At 39.6% G+C, this 21,213-nt stretch overlaps 1 protein-coding gene across 1 annotated transcript; it reads left to right on the plus strand.

Moving 5' to 3' along the window:
• Positions 1 to 18,494: 18,494 nt before the first annotated feature.
• LOC123067732 (40S ribosomal protein S25-2-like) lies at positions 18,495 to 19,386 on the plus strand. The gene is made up of 2 exons (XM_044490399.1): positions 18,495 to 18,689; positions 19,231 to 19,386. Exons 1-2 carry the CDS (start codon positions 18,495 to 18,497, stop codon positions 19,384 to 19,386), a joined length of 351 nt encoding a protein of 116 aa, XP_044346334.1.
• The last annotated feature ends 1,827 nt before the right edge of the window (positions 19,387 to 21,213 follow it).

Raw genomic sequence — 21,213 nt, forward strand, 5'->3', positions numbered from 1 at the left:
CAAGAAAATAAATTGAACGTACATAAATTGTATGATAGACAGATGTGGTAATTCACATATTGTCTAACCAAACATGACAACATGACACAATTTCACATATATGATGGATAACTAAACATGATAGCATGAAACAGTTTCAGATATTGGATGGATAACTTAACAGGATATAATGGCATAATTCAACATATGATGAGTATCTAAACATGATGACATGACAAAATTATATGATGTCTTTGTAAAATAGGTTGGGTTTAAATAATTCACAAACATGTTGTCTAAGCATACATGATGGCATGATATAATTGACATAATTGATTCATATACTAAGCAGCTGGCACTCGCATGTATGATCTCTAAACTAAGCAGATGGAATTTAATATTATGCAAATGATGTCTAAAGTAAGCAATGCAAGACACCATATGCAGGATATGAGAAATATAAACATTGCAAGTTAGAGCATACACCGCAGGTGGGATATAGGTATGGTTCCTCCTCTGAGGAGCTACCTTTAACCATCGAGATATATGCTTCGACAGGTACCATTTCCTGCTCTGAAGACCTTGTTTTCACTCTTGACTTTTCCATAACCGACTCAAATGGCTGATACACATGAAGAGTAGTTCAATATACAAAGATTGTCGACAAATGGAATACGTAATGAAAAAAGGATGGCATGAGATAATTCACATATATGATGCCTAGATACATGGCGGTGCATAATTCACATATATGATAACTGGCTGAAAAACATGGCATTGCATAATTCACATATCTGATACAGAAAGCAAACAAGAGGCATCCACACAAAGCATGCCTAATCTAAGCAGATGGCATGGCAACGCAAGACACCATATGCATGATATGAGCAATATAACCCTGCCAAGTTAGAGCACACACCTCCGGGGGGAATACGATTAGTCATCTGTCTCTGAATCCTCCTCCGAGGAGCTATCTATAACCAGCAAGAAATCTGCATCGATAGATAGCACTGAATACTCAGAAGACCTTGTTTTCACTCTAGATTTTCCCATGACCGATTCAAATGGATGATGCACAGGAAGAGTAGATGAATGTATAAACATTGTTGACAAATGGATTACATTATGAAACAAATATGGCACGATACAATTCACATATACGATGACTAGCTAAACAGTATGGCATTGCATGATTCACGTATAAGATGCCTGGCTAAAGAAGATTGCATTGCATAATTCACATATACTCCTGATGTCGCTTGAAGCTACGTCGGTATTTCCCCAAAGAGGAAGGGATGATGCATTACATCAGTGGTAGGTATTTCCCTCAGTTATGAAACCAAGGTTATCGAACACAAAGGAGAATCACGCAACGCAATATAAACAGCCCCTGCACACAAATAACAATACCTCACAACCCGACATATTAAAGGGGTTGTCAATCCCTTTGGGGTATGGCGCCTCAAGATAGGCAAAGGACGTGAGGTAAATTTGTAGATGGGATAAATAGATCACGGAACAAATAAATTGCAGCAAGGTATTTTTGTATTTTTTTGGTTTAATAGATCTAAAAATAAACACAAGGAAAACGTAGATCGCAAGTCAAATATATGAGAAAGAAGACCCGGGGGCCGTAGGTTTCACTAGTGGCTTCTCTCGAGAAAAATAGCAAACGGTGGGTGAACAAATTACTATTGGGCAATTGATAGAACTTCAAATAATCATTACGATATCCAGGCAATGACCATTACATAGGCATCACGTCCAAGATTAGTAGACCGACTTATGCCTGCATCTACTACTATTACTCCACACATCGACCACTATCCATCATGCATCTAGTGTATTAAGTTCATGGAAAGATGGAGTACTGCAATAAGAACAATGACATGATGTAGACAAGATCCGTTTATCTAACATATATGGATCCCGTCCTTTTATCCATAGTAGCAACAACACATACGTGTCGGTTCCCTTTCTGTCACTCGGATCAAGCACCGTAAGATTGAACCCACTACCGGGGACCTCTTCCCATTGCAAGATAAATAGATCAAGTTGGCCAAACAAAACCCAAATATTGGAGAAGAAATATGAGGCTATAAGACATCACGCATATAAGAGATCAAAGAACTCAAATAACTTTCATGGATATAAAAAAATATAACTGATCATAAACTCGAAGTTCATGAGATCCCAACAAACACACCGCCAAAAGACTTACATCATATGGATCTCCAAGAGATCATTGTATTGATAATCAAGAGAGAGAGAGAGAGAGAGAGAGAGAGAGGAAGCCATCTAGCTACTAACTACGGACCTGAACGTCTACAAAGAACTACTCATGCATCATCAGAGAGGCACCAATGGAAGTGGTGAACCCCTCCGTGATGGTGTCTAGATTGGATCTCGTGGTTCTGGACTCTGCGGCAGCTGGATGAAAATTTTGTCGACTCCTCTAGAGTTTTTGGAATATTGGGGTATTTATAGAGCAAAGAGTCGGTCCAGGGGGCACCCAAGGTGGCCACAACCCACCAGGGCACGCCTGGGCCTCCTGGCGCGCCCTGGTGGGTTGTCCCCTCCTCGGGACTCCCCCATGTGCAACCAGGGCCCACTGTGTTCCTTCTAGCCCATAAAAAATCATCATAAATTGGCGTGGTATTTGGACTCCATCTGATATTGATTTCCCGCGATGTAAAAAACATGCAGAAAACAACAACTGGCACTTGGCACTATGTCAATAGGTTAGTACCAAAAATGATATAAAATGAATATATAATGATTATAAAACATCCAAGATTGATAATAAAACATCATGGAATAATCAAAAATTATAGGTACGTTGGAGACGTATTGACATCCCCAAGCTTAACTCATGCTCCTCCTCGAGTAGGTAAGTGATAAAAACAGAATTTTTGATGTGGAGTGTTGTTTATCATGTCATATCATATTCTTTTCTTCATAGCATGGACATTTGGACTTTTATGTGATTCAAATCAATATTCTAGTTTTGACATAATAATTTAGATACTCAAGCTTATCAACAAGCAACCATTTCTTTCAAAATATCATTGCTAAAACAAGTTATCCCTAGCCCATCATGCTCAAAGATTGATCCATTCATGAAACACACTTGAATATTAGCTACACCCAATACTTAAGTATGATCATGCTGTCCCCGAGTTGGTTCTTTTATAATGGAGGATGGAGACTCAATTTCAAAAATAAAAATTGCATCAAGTAAAAGAAAGGCCCTTCGCAGAGGGAAGTAGGGATTTGTAGAGGTGCCATAGCTCGAAGCAAAAAATTAGGGATAAATTTTTTGGGAGGTGTATTCATCCCACCAACAAAAACAACTTGGAGCATCCCAATGCTTTCCATGCTAGATATATCATAGGCGGTTCCCAAACAGAAAATAAAGTTTATTCCTTTTTCCACCATAACTTTCACTTTCCATGGCTAGTCGTATCCACGGGTGCCCTCCGTACCAACACTTTCCATGGAATTTATTATTTGACAACATAAATTAAATTCATTTTTTGCATTTCAGGACTGGGCATCCATAATACCTTTGCCTTACTCTCGTGCAATAACAAGTGAATAAACACTCATCGTGAGAATAACACACCTAGCATGGAAAATAGTAGCTACCCGTTACCGTTCCACGAGCGAAACAAACACACAAAAGAGAAGTTTATTTTGAAAATTCAAGATGGCACATGCAAATTTGCTTAGAACGGCAAAAGAATACCGCATATAGGTAGATATAGTGGACTCATGTGGCAAAACTGGTTTAAAGGATTTTGGATGCACAAGTAGAGGTCATACTTTGTGCAAAATGAAGGCTAGCAAAAAGATTGAGAAGCGACCAACCAAGAAACGCATAATCTCATTAGCAAGCATTGAGCATAATTAACACCGAATAATGCACCACAAGTAGGATATAATTTTCATTTCATGATTATTGACTTTCATGCATGCATAGAGGATCACAAACCTTAACACCAATATTCTTACTAGAGCACAATTACTCACCAACATAACTCACATATCACATCATCATATCTCAAATCTAATACTGAGAATCAAGTTTATTTTGTCCAATGATCTTCATGACATATATTTTTCTCTTTCTTTATCCTTCTTGGATATCTATCACTTTGGGACTAATTTTCATGTGTCGCTTTTCATAAGTTCAAACAATTATAGGTGAAGATCATGAGCATAACATATTTTATTTCTCTCAAAATAATTTAAGTGAAGCAAGAGAGAATTTCAAATTTTACCAACTCTAAAATACATCTAAGTGAATGAAGAGAACATTTCTTCAAAAATACTAAGCACACTGTGCTCAAAACGATATAAGTGAAGCACTAGAGCAAGTCCGTTGCTCCTAAAAATTTAAGTGAAGCATAAAGAGCAATTCTAACAAGTCATGACATGATTTTGACTCTCTCAAATAGGTGTGTCCAGAAATGATTGATGACTTAAAACAAAAAATAAAACAAGAAAAGACACATATCATAGAAGACGCTCCAAGCAAAACACATATCATGTGATGAATAAAAATATAGTCTTGAGTAAAATACTGATTGTCGTTAGAAGAAAGAGGGGATGCCACTCGGGGGCATCCCCAAGCTTAGTTGGTTGCTCATTCTTGGATAATAGCTTGGGATGCCGTTGCATCTCCAAGCTTAGGCTCTTCTGTCCTTCTTTCATCCATCATAAGATAACCCAAAACTTGAAAACTTCAATCACACAAAAGTCAACAAAACCCTTGTGAGATCCATTAGTAAAAGAAAGCAAACTACTACTATAAGTGCCATGTCAAACCAATTCTTATTTTTTTATTATATCTAATGTATTCCAACTTTTACATGGCAAAAACACATCAAAGAAAACCATAGAGCCATCAAAATAAGCACACAACACAAAGAAAACAGAATCTGTCAAAACAGAACAGTTTGTAGTAATCTGGAACTTTCGAATACTTCTGTAACTCCAAAAATTCGACCAAACTAGGAAGACCATAATAATTTCTATATTAATCTTCTGTAAAAATAATCAGGGACTAGCTCTTTTCTGTGATTTATGATAATTATTTTTGTGAGCGCAAAGTTTTTGTCTTTTTCAGCAAGATCAAACAACTATCACCCCGGAAGATCCTAAAGGCTTTAATTGGAACGAACACTAATTAAAACACAAAAAACACAATCATAACAATAGCATAATTGTGCTAACACTCAAGAACAACAAGCAAAAGGAAAAAATAAATCTTATTCATTGGGTTGCCTCCCAATAAGCGCTTTCGTTTTACGCCCTTAGCTAGGCATAAAGCAAGGATCTAAGTTTTGTCATCTTTTGCTCTAGATTCATAAGATGCCCTCATGATTGATTCATATGGTCGCCTAATTCTTGTTCTAGGAAAGTGTTCCATACCCTTCCTTAACATAAATTGGAACTTAATATTGCCTTCTTTCATGTCAATCACGACACCGATAGTGCGTAAAAACGGTCTACCAAGAATAATTGGACAAGACGGATTGAAATGAATATCAAGAACAATAAAATCTATGGGCACATAGTTTCTATTTGCAAGAATAAGAACATTTTTAATCCTTCCCATAGGCTTTTTAATTGTGGAATCCGCTAAGTGCAAATTTAAAGAGCATTGTTCAATATCGGTAAGACCAAGCACATCACATAAAATTTCGGAATTGTAGAAACACTAGCACCTAAGTCACATAAAGCAAAAAACTCATAAATTTTGATCTTGACTTTGATAGTAGGTTCCCATTCATCATGCAATTTTCTAGGAATTGAAACTTCTAATTCCAATTTTTCTTCAAAAGCTTTCCTGATGGGATCAACAATATGTTTAGTAAAAGCTTTATTTTGCTCATAAGCATGGGGTGAATTCATCATGGATTGCAACAAAGAAATAGAATCAATCAAAGAGCAAGTATCACAATTAAAGTCTTTGTAATCCAAAAGAGTGGGCATATCACTAGTTAAAGTTTTGACCTCTTCAAACCCACTTTTATCAATTTTCTCAACAAGATTTTCACCCTCCAAAATATTGGGACACCTTCTACCTAAAGTTGACTCTTCTCTAGTAACTTTTTCATCATTCTTAATTTTACTAAACAAGGAATCAATAGAAGAAATACCAATCATTTTAAGATCTTCATCACTTTTGTGAAAGAAATCACTAGAAAACACTTTTTCTAAAAATTCCCTTTTAGCTCTAAGCATAGCGGTTCTTTTCTTACTTTCATCCATAGAAACATAAAGAGCTTTAATTTATTCATCTACTTTAGGCACAAAATTTTTATCTTGAGATTTTCCACATCATGTGCAATTCTATGAACACTTCTAGACAAATCGTCAATCTTATTCAACTTTTCTTCTATGGAAGTGTTGAAAACCTTTTTTGTGTTGATAAATTCTTTCATATTTCTCTCAAGATCAGAGGTGTTCCTATTATTATTGTAAGATTGATTTCCATAGGAATTACCATAATTATTAGAGGAATTACTAGGAAAAGGCCTAGGATCAAAATTACCTCTATAAGCATTGTTGTTGAAATTATTGCGAGAAATAAAATTCACATCTATGGCGTCATTATTTTTATCAATCAAAGTAGACAAAGGCATATCATTAAAATCAATAGGAGCACTTTTACTAGCAACCAATTTCTTGAGAGCATCAACTTTTTCAGTCAAAGAAGAAATTTCTTCAACCGAATTAACTTTTTAACTAGTAGGAGCCCTTTCGGTATGCCATTGTGAATAATTTGACATGATATTATCAAGCAATTTGGTGGCTTCACCCAAGTTAATTTGCATAAAAGTACCACCCGCGGCGGAATCTAAAAGATTACGAGAAACAAAATTCAACCCCGCATAAATTTTTTGTATTATCATCCAAAGATTTAACCCATGAGTCGGGCAATTCCTTAGCATCATTTTCATCCTTTCCCAAGATTGTGCAACATGCTCATGTTCAAGTTGCTTGAAATTCATTATTTGGGTTCTAAGGGAAATAATTTTTGTGGGAGAAAAATACTTAGTGATAAAAGCATCTTTGCACTTATTCCAAGAATCGATACTATTGTGAGGCAAAGAAGAGAACCAAATTTTTGCAGAATCACGCAAAGAAAACGGAAATAATTTCGTCTTGACCAAATCATTGTCCACATCTTTTCTATTTCCCATATCGCATAATTCCACGAAGGTATTAAGATGGGACACGACATCCTCATTAGGAGTACCGGAAAATTGGTCTTTGATAACAAGATTCAGCAAATCAATATTAATATCACAAGTCTCCGCACTAGTGGCGGGAGGAGCAAGCGGAGTGCCAATAAAATCAGTGTTGTTGGTATTTGAGAAGTCACATAATTTGGTGTTCTCTTGAGTTATGATGACCACACAACAAGATTGCACTCAAAAACAGATCCGGCAAGAAAACGGCGAACGGAAAAAGAGAGGCGGATAAAACGGCAAATTTTTGTGAAGTGGGGGAGAGGAAAATGAGAGGCAAATAATGTAAATTGCAAGAAGATGAGATTTGTGATTAGGAACCTAGTTATGTTGAAGATCCTCTCTGGCAACAGCACCAGAAATTCCTTTTGATGCCACTCGAAGCTACGTCGGTATTTCCCCAAAGACAAATGGATGATGCAGCACAACGGTGGTTGGTATTTCCCTCAGTTATGAAACCAAGATTATTGAACTAGTAGGAGAATCAAGCAACACACTACTGTAAAGAACCCGTGCACACAAATAACAACACCTCGCAACCCGACATGTTAAAGGGGTTGTCAATCCCTTTCGGGGTACGACGCCTCAAGATATGCAAAGGACGTGAGGTAAATTTGTAGATGGGATAAATAGATCATGGAACAAATAAATTGTAGCAAGGTATTTTTGAATTTTTTTGGTTTAATAGATCTGAAAGTAAACGCAAGGAAAAATTAGATCGCAAGGCAAATATATGAGAAAGAAGACCCGAGGGCCGTAGGTTTCACTAGTGGCTTCTCTCGAGAAAAATAGCAAACGGTGGGTGAACAAATAACTATTGGGCAATTGATAGAACTTTAAATAATCATGACGATATCCATGCAATGATCATTACATAGGAATCACGTCCAAGATTAGTAGACCGACTTCTGCCTGCATCTACTACTTTTACTCCACACATCGACCGCTATCCAGCATGCATCTAGTGTATTGAGTTCATGGAAAAACGATGTAATGCAATAAGAACGATGACATGATGTAGACAAGATCCTATCTATTGCGACAGATATGGATCCCGTCTTTTTATCCTTAGTAGCAACGATACATACGTGTCGGTTCCCCTTCTGTCATTGGGATCAAGCACCGTAAGATCGAACCCACTACCGGGCACCTCTTCCCATTTCAAGATAAACAGATCAAGTTGGCCAAACAAAACCCAAATATCGAAGAATAAATACAAGGCTATAAGATATCATACATATAAGAGATCAAAGAAGTCAAATAACTTTCATGGATATAAAAAGATATAACTGATCATAAACTCAAAGTTCATAAGATCCCAACAAACACATCGCCAAAAGACTTACATCATATGGATCTCCAAGAGATCATTGTATTGATAAACAAGAGAGAGAGAGAGAGAGGAAGCCATCTAGCTACTAACTACTAACCCGAAGGTCTACAAAGAACTACTCACGCATCATCGGAGAGGCACCAATGGAAGTGGTGAACCCCTCCGTTATGGTTTCCAGATTGGAACTCGTGGTTTTGGACTCTGCGGCGGCTGGATGGAAATTTTGTCGATGTACACAGAATGAAATGAAATGAATGAAAGCCATGACCATGCCACCTGTAGGGAGATCAAGGAACCGGTGCTGGCGCTCCTGGTTCAGGGGATCCTAACCGTGATGGGGAGATTAGATATTATTCTTTTGTAAGTCCATCCAATGGAGATAGGTTGAGGAGAAAGAAAGGAGAAGACTAAAGAGAAAGATGGACAGTATCCGAATCAAATAAGAAAAAATGTAGCTATTTCATCAAATCCCGATTGTGTGGGTGTGTAGTGGAAAAATCTCGTTCTGGCTGGCAGCGGGCATAGGACTTAAAATCCTCTTTTGCCGGGCCTTTTAGACCCGAAATCCAATCAGAGACAGTGGTTCGAATCCACCATAGAATGAACAATGAAAAAGGCGTCAAGCAGGTACAAGCTCGAGGAGCTAGGAAGGATGGAAGAAAGCTTGACCGTTTTTTCACTGAACTACCACTTGGGTTTCTGAAATATTGGGGTATTTATAGAGAAAAGAGTCGGTCCAGGGGGCACCCGAGGTGGGCACAACTCACCAGGCCACGCCTGGGCCTCCTGGCACGCCCTGGTGGGTTGTTTCCTCTTCGAGACTCCCCCCAGGTGCAACCATGGCCCGTTGTGTTCCTTCTGGCCCATAAAAATCATCGTAAATTGGTGTGGAATTTGGACTCCATCTGATATTGGTTTCATGTGATGTAAAGACATGCAGAAAACAACAACTGACACTTGGCACTATGTCAATAGGTTAGTACCAAAAAATGATATAAAATGACTATATAATGATTATAAAACATCCAAGATTGATAATAAAACAGCATGGAATAATCAAAAAATATAGATATGTAGGAGACGTATCAACTCCCTCCATTCCTAAAGATTTATCTTTTTAGAGATTTCAAATGGACTACACATATGGATGTATATAGACATATTTCAGAGTGTAGATTCACTTATTTTGCTCCGTATGTAGTCACTTGTTGAAATCTCTAAAAAGACAAATATTTAGGAATGGTGGGAGTATGATATAGAAACCAAACAGGTGGCATTCACACAAAGCAAATATAAACTTAGCTGATGACATATAAGATATATAATGTAAGGAATGTGAGGCGCAATATGCATGATATGACTAACATCAGCATGCTAGGTTAGAGCGAAAACCTCAGGGGGTAAATAGGAGTGCCTGGCTCCCTCTGAATCCCCCTCTGAACAATTATTTTCCTCTGGAATACAATCTAGAATGGCGGGAGGGGGGCCCCATTTCACCCGCCATGGAGCGGCGACTACATGACATTATATTCCCACAGAACGGTCTTCCCTTTCTCTCTACATGTTCAGTATGATTTTGTACAAGAACTGACATGCATAATAAAACATAGTTAGATTATGTAAGGCCTAAGGGGTGCATGCAGAAATCAAGACTGATGGTAGCAAACGAGTGTATAGATCCAAAACTAATGATAGCAGGTAATTATATCTTCAGTTTAAAAAGATAGACGATGGATCATCTATTGTTTGTTGCCCACCCAACATGAACCACATAGAAGACCCCAGATGAACTAGATAGTAGACATATACTATTCATTGCTGCCTTGATATGTGCCCCACAGGCATTTTAAAAATCAAATTTGAACATTAGTTTGGACCTGACTCGGTGTCTAAGAGGTGAACAGGACGATAAAGTAGCAGGTAATAATAACCGATGTATAACGTAAGCACACACGAAAGAGTGCGACCTCTCTTCTAGAACTGTGTAGTCCGCAGGTTCATTTGCTCAGTCGATGATGATAATGCAGTTGGCGTGGCTGCCGGCAATGGGGAAGATGATCTAAGGCGGCGAAAGAAAGTCTGCAGAGGGGTCTCTGTTGCAGTGAATGCTTCCGTTGATGGTGCACCACAGGTGGGGTGGATGATGGCACAACAGGACATAACACACATAGCTTTCTTTGACACCTATCTGAAAATGAAGTAAATCTATAAGGGCTCCTTAGAATTGGAGGATTCTATAAATGCATGGACAGGAAAAACACATGAATAGGATAGGAATGCATGTGCAAAATAGAGCATTTGCAAACATAGGTTTTCTGTCAACTTGGGTGTTTGGTTCACATGAATTGGAAGAGCACAGGAATGGAGAAACATGGTAAAATTAAAGTCAGACCACATGAAAATGAAAAGTAAATAAGAATCTTATTATGCCAGTACTGCAATTAGTCCTGTTCTTCATGCATATTAATTTGAAAAGGACGTCCAAGTGGATATTAAAATTCCTACGTTTTTCTTTGAAAGAGACACCAAAGGAAGAAAAATCCTCCAGTTTTGCTTTGTTCCATTCCTTCTAACCAAATGCACGGATAATAGTACTGTAGTAAAGTTCCCAATTCCTATGTTTTCCTTCACTTTTTCTTTGAAGCAGTGGCGATTCTAGTAGGCTGTCTTCAACAGGCTGAAGCCTGCCCTCGAAATATTTTGTGAGCTTAGATTTGGTCCACATGAGTATCATATAATGGCTATCTTGCTAAACCAGTTCAAATTGTGGTTCAAAAGAGCATTTAGTTTTCTCCGTGTTAACTTTGTGACCACGATCATTTATTTCTAGATTTGCAACTGCTTTAAACCAAAGGATCCCCGAGGGATCAACATGAATGCAAAGTAACAAAGTGATGCAACGAGTACAACCTCTTTGGCATAGCCTTGTCGACCTCAACATCATTGGGTCGGACGTGGAGGATGGTGATAGTGGTGTGACTGTCGGAGGCGGGGAAGAAGATCTGAGGCCTCTGGAGATGGCGGTGAGGGTACTGCTCCGCTGTGATGAACGATTCCATTGTTGGAGCAGCTCCGATTAGGTGTACGACGGTGAGGCTGAAGTAGGACAAGACAGACAACATTAATCTGAAGTGGGACTATGATAGCATCTCCAATAGATAATGTAAAATATATCACCAAAAAGTCTTAGATGTAAAATGCATCATCCGCGCCACGGCTGCTTTGACAGATGTTGTAAATACTCTTCGCTCTGAACTTAACTGAAGAAACCGAACTTTATAGTCGAAACTGAATTTTACTGTCAAAACTGATTGAACTAGTAGCATAGCATTGCAATAGGAGTTTAGGGTGTTTGAGAATTAGTAGCAGAGAAGTAGTGATCTAAATCAGCTACCGCTCGAGCAGGGAACACACTAGTAGAGAGCAAAGTTTTGACCAAGAGTTAACACGCTCTCTGTGGGCCGACCTACTACCTTTTGACCAAGTCAAACCGGACGGCCTTTTCACCTGAATGGGCCTCTATTGAGCTGAGCCACATTTCGACTTATCATAGGTGTGTCTTGTCCATTGGTTGGATGACATTTGTCCCAAGGCTGAGCTGACACGTGGATCCTCCGGCGTGTCAGAATTTTACACGTGGAAAATCCCCATTGGTCGGGGCTGTTAACGGGTTATCAGATCCAAATCGGAACCTGTTAGCTTAATAGTGACCCATTATGGTGGATGCCATGTGTTGGTTACCCTTGACAAAAGGACTTCTATGAAGCGTGATTTATCATCATGGAAGTGGAAATTTCTGTGATGATAATTTTGGTAATGTCATGGAACACTTCTATGACAACACAGGTATGACTATCTAGATTCTGTCATAAAATCGTCATGAATGTCCATGCATGAAAGAAAACGTGACCTACTATGACAAACATGTATCATCACGGAAGTGTATTTTTTTGTAGTGCAAGGTACTTCATTTCCCGCAAAAATGGAACCATTCAAATTAACAAGTTCTCGCTTGTCGTGGCAATGCATCCACATTGGAAAATTGGAGATACTGTTCTACTCATGCTCTACCAAGGAATAGGAGGGTTCTTCCTTTTCATTCACGAGATGCCGAGTCGCCGTGATCAAGCTGCTTCCAGTGGATAGTGTGGTTGTCGGCCCTCAGCCTCTTACAATGTGCTAGTTGTTACTATGTTAAGTATGTAGATATGGACCATATGGTTGTCAAAACCATGTTACCAAGATCCACCTTTTGTCGATTAGTGTCACCACTATATATATGTTACTAAAATGTTGTTAGCCAAGTTCTTAAATTATCATGGAAAGTATTAGTATCGTACACAGTTCATTCAGTTTAAGCATGTGCCTGGTAGAGTAGAGGATGTCCATGTTTTTGACATGGCGATTAGCACCGATGTCCAGAAGGTATTTGCATATTAATTGTCCATATTGCAAATTCAGATAATATATAGACATGCCAACCCGTATAATTGACATATTTGACAGGCATATAATTGACATATTTGACACGCCAACAGCAACAACAACACAAGCAAGAGCAAGAGCAGAACAAAATAGCAACATGAACGAGAGCAAGAGTGGAGCAGCAACACAATGGATAGCAATAGCAGAGCAGCAGCGTGAATGAAAGCATGAGCAGTGCAACAGCGCGACCGATAGCAAGAACAGAGCCACAACACGAGCAAGAGCTAGAGCAGCAGCTACTAGTGTTGGTGTGGAAGTCGTCGCCGAGGAAGCAGCGACATGGGGGAGAGACACCATGGAGGAAGTGGCCGGCGATGGCACCGTTGATGGAGACCCTCCATGGCTGCTCGGTATCGAGTACCGGCAGCCCCGTGAGATAGAATAAAAGATAAAATGCAACAATGAGTGCAGAACCTCCTTGGTGGCGCCGAGTAGGCCTCGGCTTCATCAGAGGTATTGGTGAGGGTATTGCAGTTCCGATGGGGGCAGGTCAAGACGGCGCTATGGGTATGGAGGTGGCATGATAGACGAGGCGAACATCGGGGCAGCTCCTTGGAGATGGAGGACGGGGTGGCTGATCCGGCGGGATGACGAGGTCGACGATGGATCCTCATCCGGTGCGGTGGATGAGGGACGGCGAGCTATTGCGGTGGACGATGTCATCGGGGAAGAGTCTCCGACTGGGCGGCGGTCGGAAGGCTGACGGAGGAGCGTGGGGTTTCGCGGGTTTTGAAGGCCTTGATGTACGAATGGGGGGACAAGGGGAAGGTAGGGAGAGCCATGGCTTAGGCTAGCCACAATGGGTAGTAACATAGACTAGTAACATGCATATGTTACAAGTCTATGGTGCTACCTCTATAGTGGGGAGTAACATATGTGTGGTAACATGCAACACTTCATTTATTATGCTATAGACTCATCTTGCCTTGGTATGTGTGATATTACTCATACTACTAGTAACTAGCTATGTTACCACTTTCCTCTCTTTCTTCATTTATTGCTTGCCACATCATCTACTTTATCTAGATATGTGTGATGCTACTACCTATGTTACTCCCACTGTGGGTAGTCTTAGGGACGCCCTTGTCCGAAATGTTGGGTAAGTTACGAACATACCCCCACCGGATTTGATCACGCGACATCAAGGCGTCATTTCCAGCTAAGGGGTAGAAGGGGGATTTCATGTGTCTGGGCTGTGGCACCGATTTCGGATGAGGAGGGAATTTTCGTGCGCGTTGAAATTTTAGGATAACAAGGCGTGGCGTGGGTTGAAGTGGCGGGAGTTTCACAGCAAAAGAGACGAAAGATACTCAATCATGAAAATTTCGGGATAACAAGGTGCGGATTCCATGTTCGGCAGAACAAACTTAACATGTACAAAAAAACAATTCATACAAGACACAAGAGAGTCATGTCCCCTTTTACTATATAGCTATAAATTCATTGAAAAAACTACAAGAAAATGTAAAAAAAACAGGAGAACAAGATTAGCCCGTACAGTACCAAATCAATTCATACTTCCCTCAACAAAAACAAAAAAAAATCATTTCCCACCACAAGAAAGAGTCATGTCCCTATTTATATGATTACAAATGCCAGGATCTCCAATTTCAATTTTAGAATCCATGTTATGTTGAATTCGAATATATCGTTAGGTGATCTTGCGTTTATAATGGATGTAGTCCTAGATTTTGATCTTCCATCTTATATGAACATTTTACTCCACCCTATGAACATATATATTGTCGTCTACCATATGGACTAAATTTGAATCAGTTTTCCTTATTTGAATATGATTGTTGTCAAGTTATACCATCATTTAAATATTATCTTGGTAACAGAAAACATGCATATAGTAGTAATCATATTTCACTATGAACTACATGTACCATATGATCTCTAATTCAAATATCAGTATCCATTTGATGTTGAATTCAAATCCCATTACATTGGTCTTGGTAGCAAGATGTTCGGGATAATCTAAACCCTGTTTTCATATGTATAATTTTAGGCTGAATTGGGATAAGTTTTTGTATAAGCTTCTTGCAAACCAGAGATTCTCTCAACAAGCCTCGTGGTTCCGAGAGGGAACATGTCACCTTTGTGTGCGAAACAATATATGCTGCATCCCCCTGATTTTCTTTACAGAGGCAACATAGAACTATATGAGTGCCCTGTTCAATTTTGCAATTATTCTGGGTTCGTTTGGCCTTTTTATACATTAATTGAGTTTCTGGTCATTTAATGTGCATAATTAAAATTTGAACTACAAGCACATGCTCTAGTGCACCAAAGTTGGTTGAAAAATAACATGTGTGTCCTCGGGTGAATTTCTATGTCCCATGCAAGAAATGGCAATGAAATTCAAACATCTGGGCGTCGTGGCTCAGCCGATAACATTGAGAAACTTTGTTTTAAAATTCTTGTAAATCCAAAACGCGCCTGAAAATCATGAAACTTGGCATGGTGCCATGTCATGGTACTAACATGCTATGGTAAAAAATTTGGCCGAATTGGAAGAAGTTTTGGTATAAGCTTGTTGCAAACCCACTACAAGAAATATGTCAACTTATGACCTTCTGTCAGTGACCCTGGAAGAATTGGTCATAGATTTATGACCATTTGAGACCAATTGGTCAAAAGCTGTTCGAGGGGCTCCAAACCCTAAACCATTGCGACCATTTTGGTCAGAAAGGTCATAATTTCCTTACATGAAATGGTCATAAAGCTAACAGTGCTAGTCCGCTGCCTTATTTCTAGTTGTTAACGACCAATATAGATGGTCATAGCCTTGTAAATTGTGATGGGTTGCTATGACTAGGCGCCACCTCATCAGTTTTGCCTATGTGTCATGTCCATGTGGCAGTTTTTGCCCTAGGTTGTGAAGCAACCTATATTTCTGTCATTCCCAAAATTCCCAAAAAAATCTCATAAATTCTTTGGGTCATATCTTCGTCAAATATGTAAAAATCTTCCTTGCGTAGTTCAAAAATAATTAAAAAATATTCATTTTCCTATTCTGTTCAGAGTAACAGTTTGTGAAGGAAGTACCACTTTGGCATGTCCAAATAGTATCCATTTTCTACAATGCTTTCCTATGCCCAAATAACCATCCTCCACCAAATGCCAGCTCAATCCATTCATTATTTTGAGCCGAGCTTCAACATTCGTATTTATGTCCAGTGTGGTGGTTTGCAAAGCAAGTACCACCTAGGCTCCTCCTTTTGAGCTGAAAATTTGTGAAAACGGTCTTCTTAGTAACTGATCATCCTCAGCCAAAACTCACGCCCATTAGCCATGTACATTTCCGGTACCGCTAATCAAACACTTGGCTGCTAATTCATGTTTGAGCATCGATTGGTCTCCTCGTGAGAATCTTATGTTGTAATTTTCTTCCTAGCACCAACCTGGGGAGTGCCCAACCCACTAGACATGCCTAGGCCACCCAGAACACATGGCAACGCCACGGTCACGCGGTGACCAGGCGGCGGGCATGCGAGTTTACGCGCTCTAGAGTTGGGGCCCTTGGCCACCGCCCAAACCTCGACGTATCGCCACCAAACCATGTATTTATGATTAAATAGGTCCTTATGTAACTAGAAATGTTTTTGGAAAAAATAAATAGCAAACTATGAGGCAGCTGCAGTTCATATTTGACCCGCTTCCAGCTGAATCGGCAGAAATTTGTGTTTTTCACGAGAGGTGGATCAAAATTTTTTACACCAGACCATTTTTTCAATTGTGCATTAAATATGGCCTAGTATTTTATTAAAATGATTTGGTCCAATTTTGCAACAATTATTTGGTAGTTCCTTCACAAAAAAACCTCCTTTCGGGCACTCGAAAAATGGAAAATGGTTTTTTCGTCCAACAAAAATGAAAAATTCCTTAGGCAACATTGTTTGCTATTCCAATATGCACCCTTGTGCACAATATGAGATCATTTGAACAAACTATGCCATGAATGTGGCCATAAGATTGATCATTTGGCTTGAAAGCCATGAATCTTAACACTTGATAGCTCATTTCTGAGAACACTTTTTTAAAATAATTACCGTATTACAAGTTTATTATTTTTCCTGGAAACTTGGTCACATATAATGACACAATGCGAAGGTTTTCCAATTTTTTGATTTTTTTTGAATATTTTATGCCCGTTTCAAAATGCGGTCAAAACGGCGGGCTTGACCGTTCCTAGCTAGTGGTTGAATCTTGGAAAACTTTTGGTGTTTCTCTAATTAAATAGATACTTATGTACCTAGAAATGATTTTTAAAAATAAATAAATAGCAAACTATGAGGCAGCTGCAGTTCAAATTTGACCCGCTTCCAGCTGAATCGGCGGAAATTTGTCTTTTTCACGAGAGGTGGATCAAAACTTTTTACACCCAACCATTTTGTCAATTGTGCATTAAATATGTCCTAGTATTTTAGAAAATTGATTTGGTCCAATTTTGCAACAATTATTTGGTAGTTCCTTCACAAAAAACCTCCTTTCGGGCACTCGAAAAATGGAAAATGGTTTTTTCGTCCAAAGAAAAAGAAAACTTCCTTAGGCAACATTGTTTACCATTCCAATATGCACCCTTGTGCACAATGTGAGATCATTTGAACAAACTATGCCATGAATATGGCCATAAGATTGATCATTTGGCTTGAAAGCCATGAATCTTCACGCATGACAGCTCATTTCTGAGAACACTTTTTTAAAATAATTACCGTATTACAAGTTTATTATTTTTCCTGGAAACTTGGTCACATATAATGACACAATGCGAAGGTTTCCCAATTTTTTGGTCACATATAAGGTCACATATAACCAAACTAGGGTGGCCTGATTGATGAGGTCTTGTATGTGGCCTTGGTCTTAGTTCATATCATATTTGTTCCTTCCTGTATGATGCATGCTTGGTTAATGCTCACGGACTAGCTAGCTAAGGTGGTTGTTTTGCTACTGAATGAATGTTGTTTCAGTTGGTACCTCATCTAGCTAAGTTTTAGTTCTCTAAACTAGATGGCTATGCAGTTTCAGTTTACTCGGTCTAGTGATTCTGTTTTTGGATTTCTGCGGCTGTTCTCTAAACCGAATTTGGTTCAGTTAAAAAACTACACTACCTGACTATTTAGGGCAGCGAGCTTCTAAGTGAAAAACGAGTTTGTTATGCTCATAATTTCAAGTTGGCCTCTACATATGAGTTGTAAAGCATGTTCTAAGGTTTCCGTAGAGTAATTATTTGCTTCGTTTGGATGTACGGTTTGAGAGCAGCCGTCTATTTAGTTTGCTGTCCAGAAATATATGCACGGCTTCACTTGATTATATTCCTAACTTTTATGATTTATAACCCGCAGATTTTGGGCTTCATTCGTCAAAAGTTGGTGTACAAGGAACTCTAGGAGAAGAATCCCAACGAAAACCCGCACCCACCGCACCCAACAATGTGTTTAGCACCCACCGCGTCGTCGAAGCCAACCAAGTCGGGTGGAGGCAAGCAGAAGAAGTGGAGCAAGGGCAGGCAAAAGGAGAAGGTGAACAACACGGTGATCTTCGACCAGGACACCTACGACAAGCTGCTCACCAAGGTGCCCAAGTACAAGCAGATCACGCCCTCCGTCCTGTCCGAGCGACTCAGGGTAACGCACTCCCTCTAGATTTGTTATTCTTACTTCCTTCCTTCCTTCCTATGTGAAGTGACATCTGGGGATGGTAGAATATGTGTGTGATGCATCATGGCTCCTCGTCAAGTACTGTACTGTGATGCTCTGTTTTGGGGTCAGTCTGTAAAATTGTAAGAACACACCCATGCGCTAGTGTTATGAATTGATTGGATGCTGGATTCGGCTGCTACATCAGTTTTTTGTGCAGATTTTGCTTGGTGTGCCATGTTATAGATAGGGTGCAGTGGATTTGATATGGCCATCTGGTCATCATTTATGTCATGTGTCACAGATATTCAACATAGCCATTGATTTGTAGTGTTTCATATAGTTAAATGTGGTTTGATGCTGCTGCTTTACACTTAATTAACATGTCCCTGCTTCTTACTGTCAACAATATGTGCCTGACATGCCTTGTTCATTAGAACTACTGATTGATGTGAGCACCGTGCATTTTCAAGTATGCACAATGTATATTAGTGTGTCATATGTTTGTTTGATTTTTATGGTGCTGCAGATCAATGGGTCGCTGGCTCGCAGGGCCATCAAGGACCTAATGGAGAGGGGACTCATCAGGATGGTGTCAATCCAGTCCAGCCAGCAGATCTTCACCAGGGCGACAAACACTGCCACCAGTCATGTTAATATTCAGCTGTATTTTATAGTTGAATAGCTGTTTGTACTACCCAAATAGAGAAGACGTGTTTGGCTGTTGAATACCTGATTGTAAAGTACTTTGTTTGGCTGTTGTTTGAAATTTTATGTGTTATTGGCTCTGTTTGAATCAAGTTATTGGTTGCTTCCCAAATAGAGAAGACGTGGGTCCTTTAAAATGAAAAAAACTAACAAGTGGGACCTAATTAGATGACCTAACTAGTGGGACCTGGTCCAAAATGGATTGTAAAAAGGCTGAGGCCCAAATAAGAAATCGAAGCAAAAAGGTCAAAGGCCTAGAAAATAAAAGGCTGAATTGTTGGGCCTGGCCCATGTAGCTGACCAAAATGAACAGGGAAAAAATACATTAAAAGGATGAATTAATGGGCTCGGCCCATATAAACACCCAATTGGACCGGGCTGAATCTTGTGCCACATCAGCTTGCCACGCTGGATGCCTACGTGGCCTGGGGGAGGTTGCTAGTGACCAAAACGCCACAGTAGGAATATTTTGGTCGTAAACGTCTTTGACCATTCCAGAAGAAAGGTCGCTATAGTCAGTTTACGACGGCCAGCTTTTGACCTTCTGTTTTTGGTCACAAAAAGGTCATAAATGGAAATTTGTGACCTTTCAGTGACCAATAGTGGTGGTCATAAGTTGACATATTTCTTGTAGTGACCGGAGCTTCTCCCAAGAAGGCTCGTGGTTCTGAGAGGGAACGTGTCACCTTCATGTGCGAAAGGCAACATACTATATGAGTCGTGTTAAATCTTGGAATTATTCTGGGTTCGTTTGGCCTTTTTTACACATTAACCGAGTTTCTGGTCATTTAATGTGCATAATTCAAATTTGAACTACAAGCACATGCTCCAGTGCACCAAAGTTTGTTGAAAAATCACATATGTGTGTCCTTGGGTAAATTTCTAGGTCCCATGCAAGAAATGGGAATGAAATTCAAACATCTGGGTGTCGTGGCTCGACAGAAAACATTGAGAAAATTGGTTTTTTAATTCCTATAAATCCAAAACACGCATGAAAATCATGAAACTTGGCTTGGTGTCATGACATGCCACCAACATGCTGTGGTAATTTTGCTATCCATTTGTGAAGGCGCACACATTAACAATCAACAAAGTCATTTTGGAACAAGTGTTGTCACGTTATAATCGGAAACACAAGTATTACTGAAACCATGGGTGTTCTACTTAACATTTACGTGCCGCCATGCGTCCCTTTTTTTTATTGGCTAGGAGGCGCCATGCGGGGTAGCTACTTGACCCCTGCGCGTGCTTGACGGCAGGAGAGCCCTTTGACCTCCATCTACCGCCGACCTATCTCCCAAGGTCTCCATTAATCGCTGCGGAGCCCCTATTTAATGGCATGACTATGTCTCACTCGGCTGAGATTTAAAAGAGAAAAAAGAAAATCTGTAAAGAAAATTTTGGGCGGATCTTGATGTAAGATCCGATGGACCTACTATATAGCATCTACTGCGACTTATAGCAAGACTAATGAACATATAAGGATGACCATAGTGGATAATAATTGGCTTACATATTTAGGAAGATAAATTAAAAAAGCCACATATGGCTATGCCCGGAATACACAAGGGAAAAAGAAGAAGGAAGACACATACAACGATCTGGCTTGTTGATCTCTACTTTCTTGATGGACTGCAGGTCGCGAGACTAGTTCTTGCAGCAAGCGGCGATGATCTATTTCATCAATTTCATGTCCTTAATACACTGCTTGGCAGCATCCACGTATTCCTCCACCAGTCTTTCATGCTCGATGCAGAGCATGACATCCTCGTCCATAAGTTTCTTGACGATGATGATGTCCTCA

The sequence above is a fragment of the Triticum aestivum genome, chromosome 3B (assembly GCF_018294505.1).
Source record: "Triticum aestivum cultivar Chinese Spring chromosome 3B, IWGSC CS RefSeq v2.1, whole genome shotgun sequence".
NCBI lineage: Eukaryota > Viridiplantae > Streptophyta > Magnoliopsida > Poales > Poaceae > Triticum > Triticum aestivum.